At 42.4% G+C, this 16273-nt stretch overlaps 1 protein-coding gene and 1 pseudogene across 1 annotated transcript in view; one reads left to right on the top strand and one right to left on the bottom strand.

The window, feature by feature from the left end:
• The first annotated feature begins 279 nt into the window (after nucleotides 1-279).
• LOC135547784 (protein lifeguard 3-like) lies at nucleotides 280-5989 on the top strand (annotated as a pseudogene).
• Nucleotides 5990-7008: 1019 nt separating this feature from the next.
• The window catches only part of LOC135547143 (aspartate--tRNA ligase, cytoplasmic-like), a 28634-nt gene continuing 19369 nt past the window's right edge, over nucleotides 7009-16273 (bottom strand). Inside the window, exons 9-18 of the mRNA XM_064975853.1 lie at nucleotides 14444-14503; nucleotides 12411-12522; nucleotides 10379-10513; nucleotides 9515-9662; nucleotides 9136-9282; nucleotides 8925-8967; nucleotides 8164-8244; nucleotides 7938-8049; nucleotides 7704-7775; nucleotides 7009-7529 (exon numbers count right to left, since the gene is read on the bottom strand). Of these exons, the coding sequence (XP_064831925.1) occupies nucleotides 7438-7529; nucleotides 7704-7775; nucleotides 7938-8049; nucleotides 8164-8244; nucleotides 8925-8967; nucleotides 9136-9282; nucleotides 9515-9662; nucleotides 10379-10513; nucleotides 12411-12522; nucleotides 14444-14503 (1002 nt within the window). The 3' untranslated portion in view covers nucleotides 7009-7437. The remainder of the gene's footprint in view (nucleotides 7530-7703; nucleotides 7776-7937; nucleotides 8050-8163; nucleotides 8245-8924; nucleotides 8968-9135; nucleotides 9283-9514; nucleotides 9663-10378; nucleotides 10514-12410; nucleotides 12523-14443; nucleotides 14504-16273) is intronic.

Genomic DNA, 16273 nt, shown 5'->3' with positions numbered 1-16273 from the left:
CACAAAGGCCTGATTCACATAGTCTCCTCTGAACAGTTGATATTGAGATGTCTGTTACTTGAACTCTGTGATCTGCCGGGTATTTGTGGAAAATATGTTATCAAACATGTCATGTCAATTATGCAGGAATCCCATAACCTATTTGATAAGAAGTTACTGCGACTGTGTATTTTAAACCCCAAATGCCCCACTTGTCATTTGTAATTCTTATGTGATGTCATTGTCGTAGTGTTTTCCTCTTACCCCTCTGACTTATAAAGGTGCCCATATCGTATCATAATGTCAAAGTCGGATTTCCCTCTAGCGTATGAAGGTGTACAACATGGCCCCAGGCATGGGAACTACCCACAGCCCCGACCAGGATACGGGTTACCTGCACCCCAACCACCACCATCCGATGGACCATACCCAGCTCAGTCCTCAGCTCAATACCCAGGACAAGCAGGGTACCATCTGGGCTACCCTCCATCCAGGAGGCCCTATTCCATTCCTCTAGGGAATGCCCACCTCCAACCCATGTTCTGGAGCTATGTAGTACAAAGAAATACTTGGTCATTACTGACTTCATATCTTAACTCACATACTTATAATGCAGTGGAATATGATGAATTTGCATATTCTACTGCATGGGAAAGCACTTCTATTCGAGATGCATTCATCCGAAAAGTATGAGACCTTATACCTTTTACACATTAAACTAATTTCTACTTATACTTGCTATGATCGTTATCTTATATCTTTATCAGGTAAATATTTTGGCGGCTCAGCTCATCGTCACTGTATCAATTGTGGCTGTTAACATTTGTGTAAGTGTCAACAATGTATTGTATTATTTCTGTCTTACCATTTCATATTAATGTGAGCTGTTTTCTGTTTGTGTTTTCTTTTGTTTTTTGTATTTGTGTAATATGTTAATATTTCATCTTACAGTGAGGAAGTAGGTGTTGTTGTCATTAAAAACCCAGTTGTGTATTGGACATCATTGTAAATACTTCATATTTCATTTAACGTCCTTACTAACTTCATTACTCATTAATTATTACAGAATTATATAATATCGTAACACATGTTTTACATGAGAAACTTTCTGAGGTTGAAATATTTTTTTTACCTACCATTTTATTGTTGTCACCTACTGTATTCTTGTCTGCTGCAAAGGGCCAAGGAAATATTATCCCATACCCTTTTCACACTGTATCTACAACAGTAGAGTGTTAAACATCGGAGATTGATATTTTATCTTAAAATTCTACGTTTAGGAGGCGCTTTCCTTTGAACTTTGTGCTGGCCATTTTTGTCAGTAATGACTGCACAAAATAATCTCTATCATGTCTTAACCGACGATAATGCATAATGGAAATATATCTACAGTATAGATATTAAGACTTTTTTTATATTTCATATTTATTAAGTGGCCATGTCCTACATGACAGGAACAATATCAAGGTTTGAAATAGAGTTTTAATATATTTGCATTTCATTTTAATGCTACTAGAAATACTCATGTAAGGTGCAGTGTAATTGTTGTTTTGTCACTCAATCTACTTTGAATTTCTTGCAGTTACTATGACACAAAAGCAGTGTTTCTAACCGATGGAATAACAACAATTGTGTGTATAATTGTCACTAACTTCTGCATTCAAACTAAGGTACATGATGTGAAAACCCTGCCTCTTTAGAACCTAGCAGCGTAGCTTGTGAGAGTGTCTTTGTCAGTGTCAAATGACTCCTTTGTCTAGGATTACAATGGGCGACTGTCTAAAATATGCATGACATTTTGGGTAAGATCTTGCGCAATTCCCCCTTATGAAACCAATTATTTAAATAGCATAAATGTATGCTTATTGTACTGTTACACATACCACAGTTGTTTATTTTTTTAGACCTTCTACAGTGGGGAGAACAAGTATTTGATACACTGCCGATTTTGCAGGTTTTCCCCCTTACAAAGCATGTAGAGGTCTGTCATTTTTATCATAGGTACACTTCAACTGTGAGAGACGGAATCTAAAACAAAAATCCAGAAAATCACATGGTATGATTTTTAAGTAATTCATTTGCATTTTATTGCATGACATAAGTATTTGATATATCAGAAAAGCAGAACTTAGTATTTGGTACAGAAACCTTTGTTTGCAATTACAGAGATCATATGTTTCCTGTAGTTCTTGACCAGGTTTGCACACACTGCAGCAGGGATTTTGGCCCACTCCTCCATACAGACCTTCTCCAGATCCTTCAGGTTTCGGGGCTGTCACTGGGCAATACGGATTTTCAGCTCCCTCCAAAGATTTTCTATTGGGTTCAGGTCTGGAGACTGACTAGGCCACTCCAGGACCTTGAGATGCTTCTTACGGAGCCACTCCTTAGTTGCCCTGGCTGTGTGTTTCGGGTCGTTGTCATGCTGGAAGACCCAGCCAAGACCCATCTTCAATGCTCTTACTGAGGGAAGTAGGTTGTTGGCCAAGATCTCGCGATACATGGCCCCATCCATCCTCCCCTCAATACGGTGCAGTCGTCCTGTCCCCTGTGCAGAAAAGCATTCCCAAAGAATGATGTTTCCACCTCCATGCTTCACGGTTGGGATGGTGTTCTTGGGGTTGTACTCATCCTTCTTCTTCCCAAAAACACGGCGAGTGGAGTTTAGACAAAAAAGCTCTATTTTTGTCTCATCAGAACACATTACCTTCTCCCATTCCTCCTCTGGATCATTCAGATGGTCATTGGCAAACTTCAGACGGGCCTGGACATGCGCTGGCTTGAGCAGGGGGTCCTTGCGTGCGCTGGAGGATTTTAATCCATGATGGCGTAGTGTGTTACTAATGGTTTTCTTTGAGACTGTGGTCCCAGCTCTCTTCAGGTCATTGACCAGGTCCTGCCGTGTAGTTCTGGGCTGATCCCTCACCTTCCTCATGATCATTGATGCCCCATGAGGTGAGATCTTGCATGGAGCCCCAGACCGAGGGTGATTGACCGCCATCTTGAACTTCTTCCATTTTCTAATAATTGCGCCAATAGTTGTTGCCTTCTCACCAAGCTGCTTGCCTATTGTCCTGTAGTCCATCCCAGCCTTGTGCAGGTCTACAATTTTATCCCTGATGTCCTTACACAGCTCTCTGGTCTTGGCCATTGTGGAGAGGTTGGAGTTTGTTTGATTGAGTGTGTGGACAGGTGTCTTTTATACAGGTAACGAGTTCAAAAAGGTGCAGTTAATACAGGTAATGAGTGGAGAACAGGAGGGATTCTTAAAGAAAAACTAACAGGTCTGCGAGAGCCGTAATTCTTACTGGTTGGTAGGTGATCAAATACTTATGTCATGCAATAAAATGCTAATTAATTACTTAAAAATCATACAATGTGATATTCTGGATTTTTGTTTTAGATTCCGTCTCTCACAGTTGAAGTGTACCTATGATAAACATTACAGACCTCTACATGCTTTGTAAGTAAGAAAACCTGCAAAATTGGCAGTGTATCAAATACTTGTTCTCCCCACTGTATATGAAGTTAGAGCTAATAGCCCATTCATGTGCCATTTTATGAAACATTCCAACAATTGGACCTTATTGATTGTCGTACGACCAATGATGTGAATAACATGTAGTTATGTCTGGGGGGGGGGGGCTTTTAGGTATTCTTGCCATCGTAGTCTTAGTTACTGGGATAATCACCGCCATAGTACTATCCTTCACGTATGCAAGTGCCTCGGTGTAGTCAAATGTTGAACTATTGAAAAAAAAGCTGAAATAATAATATGCTTGCATCTTTTTCACATCAAATGCACTTCAATAGTAGAGCGTATCTCTATTTGTAAGTACAACTATATATACAAAAGTAGGTGGACACCCCTTCAAATGAGTGGATTTGGCTATTTCAGCCACACCCGTTGCTGACAGGTGTATAAAATTGAGCACACATCCATGCAATCTCCATAGACAAACATTGACAGTAGAATGGCCATACAGAAGAACTCAGTGATTTTCAATGTGGCACCGTCATAGGATGCCACCTTTCCAACAGGTAAGTTCAATAAATTTCTGCCCTGCTAGAGCTACCCCGGTCAACTGTAAGGGCTGTTAATGTGAAGTGGAAACGTCTAGGAGCAATAACGGCTCAGCCGTGAAGTAGTAGGCCACACAAGCTCAAAGAAAAGGAATGCCAAGTGCTGAAGCGCGTAAACATCATCGGTCCTCGGTTGCAAAACTCACTACCAAGTTCCAAACGGCCTCTGGAAGCAACGTCAGCACAAGAACTGTTTGTCGGGAGCTCCATGAAATGGGTTTCCATGGCCGAGCAGTATCACACACGACTAAGATCATCATGTGCAATGCTAAGCGTCGGATGGAGTAGTGTACAGCTCACCGCCATTGGACTATGGAACAGTGGAAATGCATTCCCTGGAGTGATGAATCACGCTTCACCATCTGGCAGTCCGACTAACGAATCTGGGTTTGGTGGATGCCAGGAGAATGCTACCTGCCCAAATGCATGGTGCCAACTGATTTTTGTGGTTCGGCCTAGGCCCCTTAGTTCCAGTGACGGGAAATCTTAATGCATACTATGACATTGTAGATCATTCTGTGCTTCCAACTTTGTGGCAACAGTTTGGGGAAGGCCTTTTCCTGTTTTAGCATGACAATGTCCCTGTGCACAAATTGAAGTCCATACAGAAATGGTTTGTTGAGATCGGTGTGTAAGAACTTGACTGGCCTGCACAGAGCCCTGACCCCAACCCCATCGAACATCTTCGGTATGAATTGGAACTCCGACTGCGAGCCAGGCCTATCACCCAACATCAGTCCCCAACCTCACTAATGCTCTTGTAGCTTAATGGAATTACGTACCAGCAGCAATGTCTCAACATCTAGTGAAAAGCCTTCCCAGAAGAGTGGAGGCTGTTAAGCAGCAAAAAGGGGACAAACGTCACCCCGCTCCTCCACCCCGCTCCTCCGCTCTCTCCACTGGCTTCCAGTTGAAGCTCGCATCCGCTACAAGACCATGGTGCTTGCCTACGGAGATGTGAGGGGAACGGCACCGCAGTACCTCCAGGCTCTGATCAGGCCCTACACCCAAACAAGGGCACTGCGTTCATCCACCTCTGGCCTGCTCGCCTCCCTACCACTGAGGAAGTACAGTTCCCGCTCAGCCCAGTCAAAACTGTTCGCTGCTCTGGCCCCCCAATGGTGGAACAAACTCCCTCACGACGCCAGGACAGCGGAGTCAATCACCACCTTCCGGAGACACCTGAAACCCCACCTCTTTAAGGAATACCTAGGATAGGATAAAGTAATCATTCTCACCCCCCCCCCCCCTTAAATGATTTAGATGCACTATTGTAAAGTGGCTGTTCCACTAGATGTCATAAGGTGAATTCACCAATTTGTAAGTCGCTCTGGATAAGAGCGTCTGCCAAATGACTTAAATGTAAATGTAACTCCATATAATGCCCATGATTTTGTAATGAGATGTTTTCATTTTTATTTAACTACCGGTAGGCAAGTCAGTTAAGAACAAGTTCTTATTTACAATGACGGCCAACACCGGCCAAACACGGACGACGCTGGGCCAATTGTGCGCCGGCCGATACCACATACTTCTGGTCGTGTCGTGTATCTGATAAATGTAGGCCTATACATACAGTACAGAAGGTCCTGTGTTTTCTTCCACTCGCAGGTCCCACGGCTTCACATGCTATACGTTGCAATCGGAGCTGTCGTTTACACACAGGTGAGTTCATTGAAAACCCTCAGTATTTCAGAGGGAATTGGAGAAATGTACATTTCTCTTGAACCAACCTTTATGGAATTAACCATTTCTATTTCGACATTTTTAGCACCTAGCTACTCATCGGAAAACGTGAGCTTTCCGTCATCCCAGAGGAGTGTTTTTTGGAGCACTTTCACTTTATGTTGACATCGTCCAGATCTTTATTTTCCTCTTGCAACTAGTTGGCGCTTCCACAGAACAAAGGCAGGAGGATGACGTTTGACCTGGTGTGGATCATCCTTCTATTGTATTTATTCGCCCAATCTGTCGCTGCTCCTAAACAAAACAAAAAATGTCTTTGTCTTTTGACGCCGTTAACATGGTAACCTTATGAGAGTGCTGCACAATTTCAATTAAGATTAAATATATACCACAGTATATTTATTATTCCCTGAATGGATGTTATGAATGCAACAGGCTTGTCTGAGTGACATATGACTTGACCTAAGTATTTTTTTCAAAAACTTTGTCCTTACGTTGCCTTTTCTCCTGAAACAGTACACATTTATAACATAATTAAATATGAATTGTCAATACATTAAATGTTAAAATAGCTCAATAAACTGTGTGCTTGTATGCATCCATTGATACTATATTACAAATAACGGTATAATCTAACATCGCTTCTCTTAGAAATTGAATGTGATACACTGTAGAAAGGGATGAACTTTCCTTGAGATATATATTTCAGAACCCCTCCTTTAATCGAGACAAGTACATATCAAAAGGTCTCTGTAGTTCTGCAGTTCGGTCTGTGAAAAAGCAATTATTCCACGGGGACTTAATTACAACCCAATCACCAACCTAACTGATTTAGGATGGAATAGAGGGGGGATGTAATGAAAAAAAAGCATGTTCTCATATACAGCTTATCAGTATAGGGACTTTTCCAATTATGAGCCTACTGATGAGTTCTTCCCTTGAGTTGATTTCAGACACTATTCCTTTCAGGTGCCATTTCACCATGGTGCTTTTCCAGACAAAAAGAGCTTTATCATGTCCACCAATTATAAAAAGTATAATGAACCCTGAAATATGTTTCAAACATGACATCAGCCGTCCCCACAGGTAATCAAAAGACTTCTACATTGTTTCTCAAGTAACCAGGATTGTAGTGATAAAAACGCCCGAATGAATCAGTGTAGAAAAGCAAGCACCTTAGCACATTGTCTATAGCAAAGAATGTGTTGAATACGATAGGGGTTGTTTCTCCCATAAAAGAACAAAGAAAGTGAAATGTGCTTTTGAAGTTCTTAATACGTTTTACTTTAAAAACATCATATAATTACAACAAATGTCAGCAGGCCATGATTATTTATTAGTCATACCTCTGTAGTGTGACAAAGACTGGTATCAAAGTTGATCTACCCCATAGAAAAGTGTTAAGAGATACAACACAAGTTAAGTAATCCATAGGTGAGCCTAAGCCAACACATCCCTTAATCGTATTGTGTATTAAGACTCTTTCTCCCTTATACTATCAATCTATTTCTTCATGTGTCATTTTCTATTACTGAATACTGTTGACCGTAGTACCCTGGCTTGATTCTCCATTTGTTAATCGCAGTGGCACTTCAGTGTCGTGGCACTAATTTCTCAACTCTGTCTGGTGTTTTGGAGATGAATATAGATTCCCCATGTCCTGCATCTGTCTCCAGTGGCGATGGCCGTTCAGGGGGTCAAGCGTTTGGGGTCACGGGGGAACATGGAGACCTGGCGGACATTGTGAAGACCCAGGTAGAGCATGCAGACTCTTTCCAGCCCTGAGGGAGAGAACTCACCGTCACCGTCACAGTACACTAACGATGAGTATATTTAGAGTACTTTTACAATGTTTTTCATAATGACTATATTTACCATGAGTATATTTAGCATATATTTACATTGGATTTCATATTGAGAGGGTATGGGTTTAGAATAAGTATTTAATGTCTTACCAATGCCACCACCTCCGTGTGGGGGAGCTCCGTAACGGAAAGAGTCGATGTAGGACTTGATCTTCTCCAGATCTGCATCAACACTTTACATATCAGCAACAGCCACCAGTGTATTTGTAACATAGTCAAAATATGCTTATTCTCTAGCAATCGCTTGAGAGGAGGGAAGGAAGCATGATTTATTGAGTGACAAATATTGCCGCTTTGAATAACAAGGCAGAGTTGTCTAATTACCAATGTTGTGGTGAATGGCCCTCTCAGTGAGCAGCTGGGCATCGTGGATCCTCTGAGCGCCAGAGAGGATCTCCTCTCCTCTCATGAACATGTCGTAGGAGTTGGAGTATTTCTGAGGAGGAACCATCAGTCGTATAACAAGTTCAGTGAATGCCACAATGGTGTCATGAGCATGTGTTGTGGATGTGTTGTGTGTGGGTGTGTGTGCGTTTAGTGACACGCATACTTTGTCATTGGGGTCAGGCATGGTGTAGAAGGGCCTCACAGCCAGGGGGTACTTGTCCAGCACATAGAAGTCAGTGTCATACTAACAGAAAGGAAACAGAGATGAGTTAGTCCGCTTTACATTTACATTTAAGTCATTTAGCAGACGCTCTTATCCAGAGCGACTTACAAATTGGTGAATTCACCTTCTGACATCCACAGCTAGATATGACCTGCATGTGTACCTACAGGTAACTGCCAAAAATAAAGGAAACACCATCTTTCGTGTCTTAATAGGGCATAGGGAAACCACGAGCCGGCATAGATTCTACAAGTGTCTGGAACTCGATTGAAGGGATGTAATGCCATTCTTACAAAATCATTTCCATAATTTGGTATTTTGCTGGTGGTGGGAAATGCTATCTCATGCGCCACTCCAGAATCTCCCATAAGTGTTCAATTGTGTTGAGATCTGGTGACTGAGACAGCCAGGGCATATGCTTTACATCATTTTCATGCTCAAACCTTTAAGTGACCACTCGTGCCCTGTGATTTGTTATCCTATGGGGGCATAGCCATGGTAGCCAAAATAATGGCCTACCCAGCATTTTTATACATGATTAACTCCGAAACCACACCTGTGTGGAAGCACCTGCTTTCAATACACTTTGTATCCCTTGTTTACTCAAGGGTTAACAATATTTGGGCAGCTACCTGTAGATACAGAGAGTAATATAACTACATTTGTTGTCACCCCAAGAAGTCAATGACATGATAACATACCTTTTCTTTCACCAGACGACCGAGCAACTTCTCATTTGGAGTGCTGTGAAAAACGTTAAACAATTGACTTGAGATCAATTAAAAGATAAACAAGAAAAACATCAGTTCCCGACTTAAAATCAAAGCCGTCTTTATTTGAACTTTACTTGAAGGTGTTATCAACAACATGTGTAAACGTAACACTGCTGCAAACTCTTGACCCGCCACGGACCTGAGGTCCTCCTCATCTCCCATGTCCACCCCGGCCTCCCGGAGCATGGCCACGCCCTCCGTGTACTCCAGCCTCAGAGTGGGCTCCAGGAACTTGAAGGGCTCACTGGAGTACTGCTTCCCCACCGTCTGGATCTCAGTCTGGAACCTGGACAACATACACACACATAAACAAACAAACGAGCGAACATACACATCGCCGAGTCATTCAACGGACACCTGCTACTTCAGCACAGATGCCGTGCCCTTTCAGCTGTGTACTTTCTATAGGGCGTCATCCATGTGTTCCAGTTATAGCCCTGTAATGGGCCCTCTAAAGATTCAATCGTACTCATTCACCTTGCTTGCAAATATGGGTTAGAAGTGCATCAACATCTTACTTGTCTCGGAGCCCTTTGAAGATCTGCACCATGGTGTCGGTGATGGACTCGATCACTTCGTGGTAGTGGTAGTTGAACGCCAACTCAATATCCAGACCTACAAACTCTGTCAGATGACGATGGGTGTTGGAGTCTTCTGCTCTGAACACTGGAACAGAGAACATCTTCAGTTAGTGAAATACAATGGCGCTGATACTAAGAGGATTAGATCCATCACCCCAGAGGCAGCATCTCAAATGGCACCCTACTCCCTTTATAGTGCACTATTTCGACCAGGGCACATTGACCAGACATACGAGACTGCAGTGGGGGGAGAAGTCATTACTCCCCTGGTTATGTGTGGATCTGGCCAGGTGATGTCCCTGTTGAGCTACCTCACAGAGAAGAGACTGGGGACATTATGCAACCAAGCACAAGCCAGTGAGATAAATGTTTCCTATGGCTCAACATGTGCGCAGTCACAACACCATCTACATATGCATGAAATAATCTGTGTATATGTGGTAATCCGCCCAGGTTTAATATTGTGTAGGTCACTTTTCCTGAATAGTGTTTGTTTGTTGACTACATAACTAGCGACTGATGTATTCAACACAACAGTTTCATTCATTCCCATTATTGGATAGTGTTCATTGGGGAGTGAAAAGGGGTTAGGTGAAGGGCTTAGAGATGTTGTCTTTTCATATTTGACACTTTATTCAGATGGTTTGAAACAAAAAGGGGAGAGACGGGTCCAGCAGGAACACAGAAGTAAGGGGGGGACGCGAGGCTTGAACCCTTGTCTCCGGGGGGGGAGTAAAGTATATGTGCCTGGCGGGAAGCATTACAGCTAGACTACAGGTTCTGCCCTAGATATTGACTCACCTGGTCCCACACAGAACACCTTGTCAAAGTCAGCACAGATACACATCTGCTTGTAGAGCTGGGGAGACTGGGCCAGGTAGGCGCTGGTTTTGAAGTAGGACACAGTGAAGACGTTCGCGCCACCCTCACTGGCAGCTAGAGAGGAGAAAGATACCTTTGAGTCAAACTATCCCAGAAGAGAAGCAACACATGACCCAAAATAATATTTTTTAACTAACCTTTGTGACAATTCAATTTCCTAAGCATTTCACTGTTAATCTACATCTGCTGTTTACGAAGCATGTGACAAATACAATTCGATTTTGATTCCAATTATTAACCATTAAAAGAGATTCTACAGTACTTTTAGCTAGTAGTTCTAAAAGTAGCGGTCATGTCCAAAAGTGGTCCCCGGAAAATGCATATTACAGCAGATATGTGCCCCACTTCATTGCTCTCTCACTCTCTAAAATGTTGACATTTTTTTGTTTTTTAAACTCATTTACCGACTTCGGTTCAATTATTTGAATTCCATTATGTTTTTTTTCTGTCTGTGAGCTCAATGTGCAGTTTCTGAAGAAGAAAAATCAGATCAAGCCTAAACTGTAAAATGTAGTAGGGAGTTGTAGTTTCCAACAGGCCAATATTCTACATAGTTTAGGGCAGAAAACGTGGTAACAACAATGACCATAATCCATTGCGCGTTTGCCTACTTGTACGGTCTGTATTGAGCTATAATAAGAACAGTGTAGGAAGACACGGAGACAGGGGAGAAAACTTGCAATCGAGAGGGACATAAGGCAGTTACTTCGCTACCCTGAAAATACCTGATATAAGTGATTGATAGTTGGTATTCAGCAGTCATACAAGTACGCCTTGTTTACTTTTAAGAACTTCTAAAATTGTGATTTTGTCAGACAACATAGGTAGCAGCTCTATAGAGATGAGATGATGACTAGGAATTAAATAATAAAGTCATCAAATAAAATAAATGTGAATAAATTATGGTTAATAACTAATAAGCAGTAATGGGCACTACCCTTCATTTTAGATTTTTTTAAACTTGTATTTAATGTAAAAAAAGAAGAAGATTGAAACCGAAACTCGTGGTTATGTTTTGTAGAATCTAACTGTAACCGAACAAACCTCAAAAAGCACTAACATTGACACATCCAGCCCAAAGCGGGAGGTTTAAATAAAAAATACTTAGTAGGTGCCACATTTCTGGAGCATGTCTCTAACTTACGTATGAGCCATATTTGACAAAGGTGTTGTCCTTTACAGAAGGGTGGTCACAGAGTACATTTTGTACAGTGTACGTGTGATGGGTGTTGGCAGAGGAAAATATGTTTTTTCTTTGAGTAGTAAACACTGTTGATACACAGCTGCTTGCACCTAAAAAGGCGGCAATTTTAAATGTGTCAATGCCAGGCTGGGCTTATTTCATTGGCTCCTACAGTTGAGGAAGTGAAAGGAACACTTGTTACACCCCAGCTCAGTCCACTACACGAGGTAGTACATGTTGTGATGTGGTGGAATGTACAGCAGTAAACAACACTGTTATGTCTTACGTTGGTTTAAAGCTCATTTCTATAGCTACAAAATATGACACACGCTCAATCATTATATGCTCACACTTGTGAAGTGCAGTTTAGCTCATCAATAAGAGCACGAATGACCAGACAAAGTCGAGCCGGCACTGCTCCACAAGGTAACTGGTAGACAGTAATCCTACTGTGAATTATCTCAAGGGTATGTGAACTAGTGACCCTATCAGCAATAGAGGAATGAATGGCCTTTTGAGCTTGAATTTCTACACTGCTCACACTCTACTCCCCACCTTCCATTACCCAAACCCATCTGAACATGAAAGAGCATGTATCCTTGAGAGAGTTTGCAATTTGCAGACAAAATAGTGGAAAAGTACCTCGTCTCCCTACTACCTGTACTTAATACAAGTCAAGTAGGAATCTAAAGGCCAATATTGTTCGCCTTTAAACTTTTAATTGACAAATCATGTCCAGTCTGAGACACAGGGGCACGTTGGTGATACCTGATATGATTTTGGGGGTCTGGATCTCCACAAAGCCCTTGTTGGTCAGGGTGTCTCTAAAGAGCTGGCAAACTCCAGACTGCAGGCGGAAGATGGCCTGGCTGGTTGTTGTCTACCAGAGGAGCAACAAGCAGAAACAACAAGAGTCAACAGAGGTATTACACAATGCCAAAGATGAGTCAATAACACTGCTTTGAGTCACATCTTGCCTCATACAGTCTCGACACCTTTCATTTCATTAAAGGGAGTGGAAATAGTAAGGCTTGGCCTATTTCCAAATGGAACACTCAATTGTACCTTTTTATTTTACTTTTTCAATTGTACTTTTGATTGTACGTTGATTCAAGATAGAGTAGGGTGCATTTCACACTAATGTAAGCCTTTCGAAAATAAACATGAGATATAAAGCTTTGTTCTCTTTTTAAAACCTAACATTGGCAAACAAGTTCATCTGAAATTCTCTATTCACATACAAACATATAGTCACATATAAAATCAGCTTTGAGAAATCTGGTTGTATACAGAGGTAAACTTAGTTGCATAGAAAATAACCATATCATCAAAACAACTCGTGATGAGGCACGTCAATGAGCTGGGTATTACACAGAACATCTGGGAAAGAGCAGAGGAACCGTTAAAACCCCCCCCAACCCTATGACCGTTGGGCTACAAACAGCATTGTGAATAGGTGTGTTCTTTCTTAGTTCTAAGTTGACTCATTTCTTAATATGACTGGTGTTATTAGTAAGGATTTATTCAACCACCTCTTTCTGGCTTCATGCATCTACATAAAGCCAGGGTCAGGCACTTTGATGAACCTCCTGATTGAAAAAAGGCTCACATTTCTATCTTCTAGACTTTCCCAAAGTCCTGAACGGGAGTTTTCTGTGTGACTATCCTATTGTCAGACAATGACTCTGGGCCAGTCAGACTTTAGTTCAGGGCCCTGTTAGAAATGGTAAACTGATATTTTAGTCCATGAATTTTAGTCCTGACAGAGGTCAGAAAATAACTACTGCTCTGATGAATAAAAACACTTCTGAAGAACCCTAGAAAAAAACACTAGACAAATACCATACCCAGCGAGCCAACCAACTGCTATGATAGCCTGAGTAGGAACTGACATATCAAAAGTATTTACATAACTCAAGGATTTCCTGTGTAAAACACCTCTACTGTGAGCAGATGGGCGGGCTGTGGTGTCATCATAGATCACTTCTCTTTCGACATCCTCACACCAGGGTGGAGGGTATAAAAGAGAGTGAGAGCAAAATAGCTCAGTGCGTCACTCTCGTTGACATTCAAGCTCTCAAAACAAGTGTCCAACGGGCCATGGCTTGTGGTTTTGGTCACATGCCACCACCACCACTCAGATTGTGACTTACTGCTATTGTCCTTCATTAGAGTGCAGCAATTTATTTTCAGCAAAAATGTCTAGCTAGTATATCTATTTCTCAAAGGGAGTTCCAAAGAAAATTCTGGGAACTAATCCTTCCATTTTCACAACAACTTGAAAAACCGAGCCTGGTGTGTTAGGAGCCGTTTCATTACTTTTGACCCTTGATTGTTGAGCCGGGTTTGGGGTCTGTGTGAAAACTGCTTTATGGGTTTGCTGTTCATTTAAGTGTGGTTGTGATAACAGGCCCAAGTCCATGAGCTCAAAGAGACATTGTGTAGAAGCAGGTGTTGTGACAAAGCCAGTCTGAGGCGAGCGCTAAAGCTGTTTTCCTGCTGCTGCCACATCAGTGTGGGCGCCTCAGAACAGGGCACAACAATGAGACCTCTAGCAACCCTTTCCTTCCCGAATCCCTGCAGTTCTATACTGCACTCTACAAGCAGGCTAACTCAGTGCCTTCCTGCGAAAAGGGACATGTGCCGTGATTCTGTCACAAATGGCATCTCATCATTACAATATTTGTTGATACAAATGTAATGTCTTCAAAACCCAATAAAATTCATTGTTTCTTTTTTGTGTAATTCATTTGTCATCGAAGAAGGTAACACTGGCTTATGAGTGATAGTGTAGAACTTACTCTGAGATCAATGACTCGGTTGTCCAGTCTGGTGTCCTGGTTGACCGTCGCTCTTCCGTCCTGAGGAGACACACAACCATCATTTAACCACATTAGAAAACACTGAAGTACTTAACACATCTGAAGAACATCGGAACAAGCTAAGTGTGAAAACTGTGCCTACAGTGTGATATTCAAAATGTATAAAATGTTCTGTGTGTCCTACAGTACACTGAGTGTACCAAACATTAGGAACACCTTCCTAATACTGAGTTGCGCACCCTGGATTCACCTGTTCAGCCTACATCTTAGAAAGAAAAAGTGTTCTTAATGTTTTGTACACTCAGTGTATATCATTGTCTGTTTGTTTTTAAACAAAGCATGTCTATAAGGTTTAAAAATAGAACAGGATAGCACACAATAAAAATATATATATATATTATAATAAAATGTAGTGCAACAGTAAATATACAAATAGTATGTAGACATTATTAAAGTGACCAGTGTTCAAAGACTATGGTCATGGAGCAGCAGTCTCTAAGGTGCAGGATAGAGAGAGTACCCGGTGGTAGCCGGCTATTGACAGTGACTAAGGAGCAGAGTAGGGTACTGGGCAGAGGTTGTCATGTGGTGGCTGTTTAAAAGTCTGATGGCCTGGGGATGGAAGCTGTTAATCAGTCTCTCGGTCCCAGCTTTGAAGCACCTGTACTGTTGCCGCCATCTAGATGGTAGTGGGGTAAACAGGCCATGACTCGGGTGGCTGAGGTCCTTGATGATCTTCTTGATCTTCCTGTGACACCGGGTGCAGAAGTTGTCCTGGAGGGCAGGCAGTGTGCCGTATGATGGTGCGCTGGGCAGACCGCACCACCCTCTGGAGAGCCCTACGGTTGCAGACGGTGCAATTGCTGTACCGGGCAGTTATTGCAGCCCGAAAGGATGCTCTCAATGGTGCATTTGTAGGAGTTGGTGAGAGTTTTAGGGAACAAGTCGAATTTGTTCAGCCTCCTGAGGTTGAAGAGGCGGTGTTATCTATTACATGTGCTAATTTTGTTAGCATTCTGGAAATTGCCCCGTAGCACTCACTTCTGTAATCATGAAGTGCTTTGAGAGGCTATTTAGGGGCGATATTACCTAGATCTTACCCAACACCTTAGATCCACTACAATTTACATACCGCCCCAACAGATACAGACAATGCAATCACCAATGAACTGTTTGAATACGACCAATTCCAATCATATAAAAGATTAAAAGAGCACAGAAGCTCCTAAATATTAGAACACGATGCCCAAGGTTGTCAGGCTTCCTGGAACTCACGTGGGGTTAAAACAGCCTTTGAACACAGTTCACACATCCTGCTCAGACAGGGAGACACAGAGCCAGCCCTCCCCATGGCAGGTGCTGTAACGGACAGACAGAACAGACAGGCCCAGCCCAGAGTCTCCTCCCCAACGGCAGGTGCTGTAACAGACAGACAGAACAGACAGGCCCAGCCCAGAGTCTCCTCCCCAACGGCAGGTGCTGTAACTTAGTGACGGACAGACAACACCTGGGCTGCAGCTGGGTTTCGCTTATGGCATAAACACCGACACCCTTCAGCTGTCTCTGAACTGAACCACACTAGAGAGAGGCAACCCTTGAGACAGACACCGACCGAGAACATGGCAGTATAGGACCAACACAACTCCAAAACAACAGCCACAGGCATTGAGTGTGGGGACCAAGTCATGCATTTTTCATCCAGTATCTGTGTTTGAACTGGAACAGCATTAGAAGAGAGGATCATCTCTGAATGCAATGAGTTTGACATTTGATCAGCTACAAAGGGCTGCCTGCGGGAGGCCCAGGAGC

This window comes from Oncorhynchus masou, chromosome 10 (genome assembly GCF_036934945.1).
Source record: "Oncorhynchus masou masou isolate Uvic2021 chromosome 10, UVic_Omas_1.1, whole genome shotgun sequence".
Classification (NCBI taxonomy): Eukaryota; Metazoa; Chordata; class Actinopteri; order Salmoniformes; family Salmonidae; genus Oncorhynchus; species Oncorhynchus masou.
The sequence above is the reverse complement of the archived record's forward strand: the minus strand, read 5'-3'. Positions and strand labels throughout refer to the sequence as shown.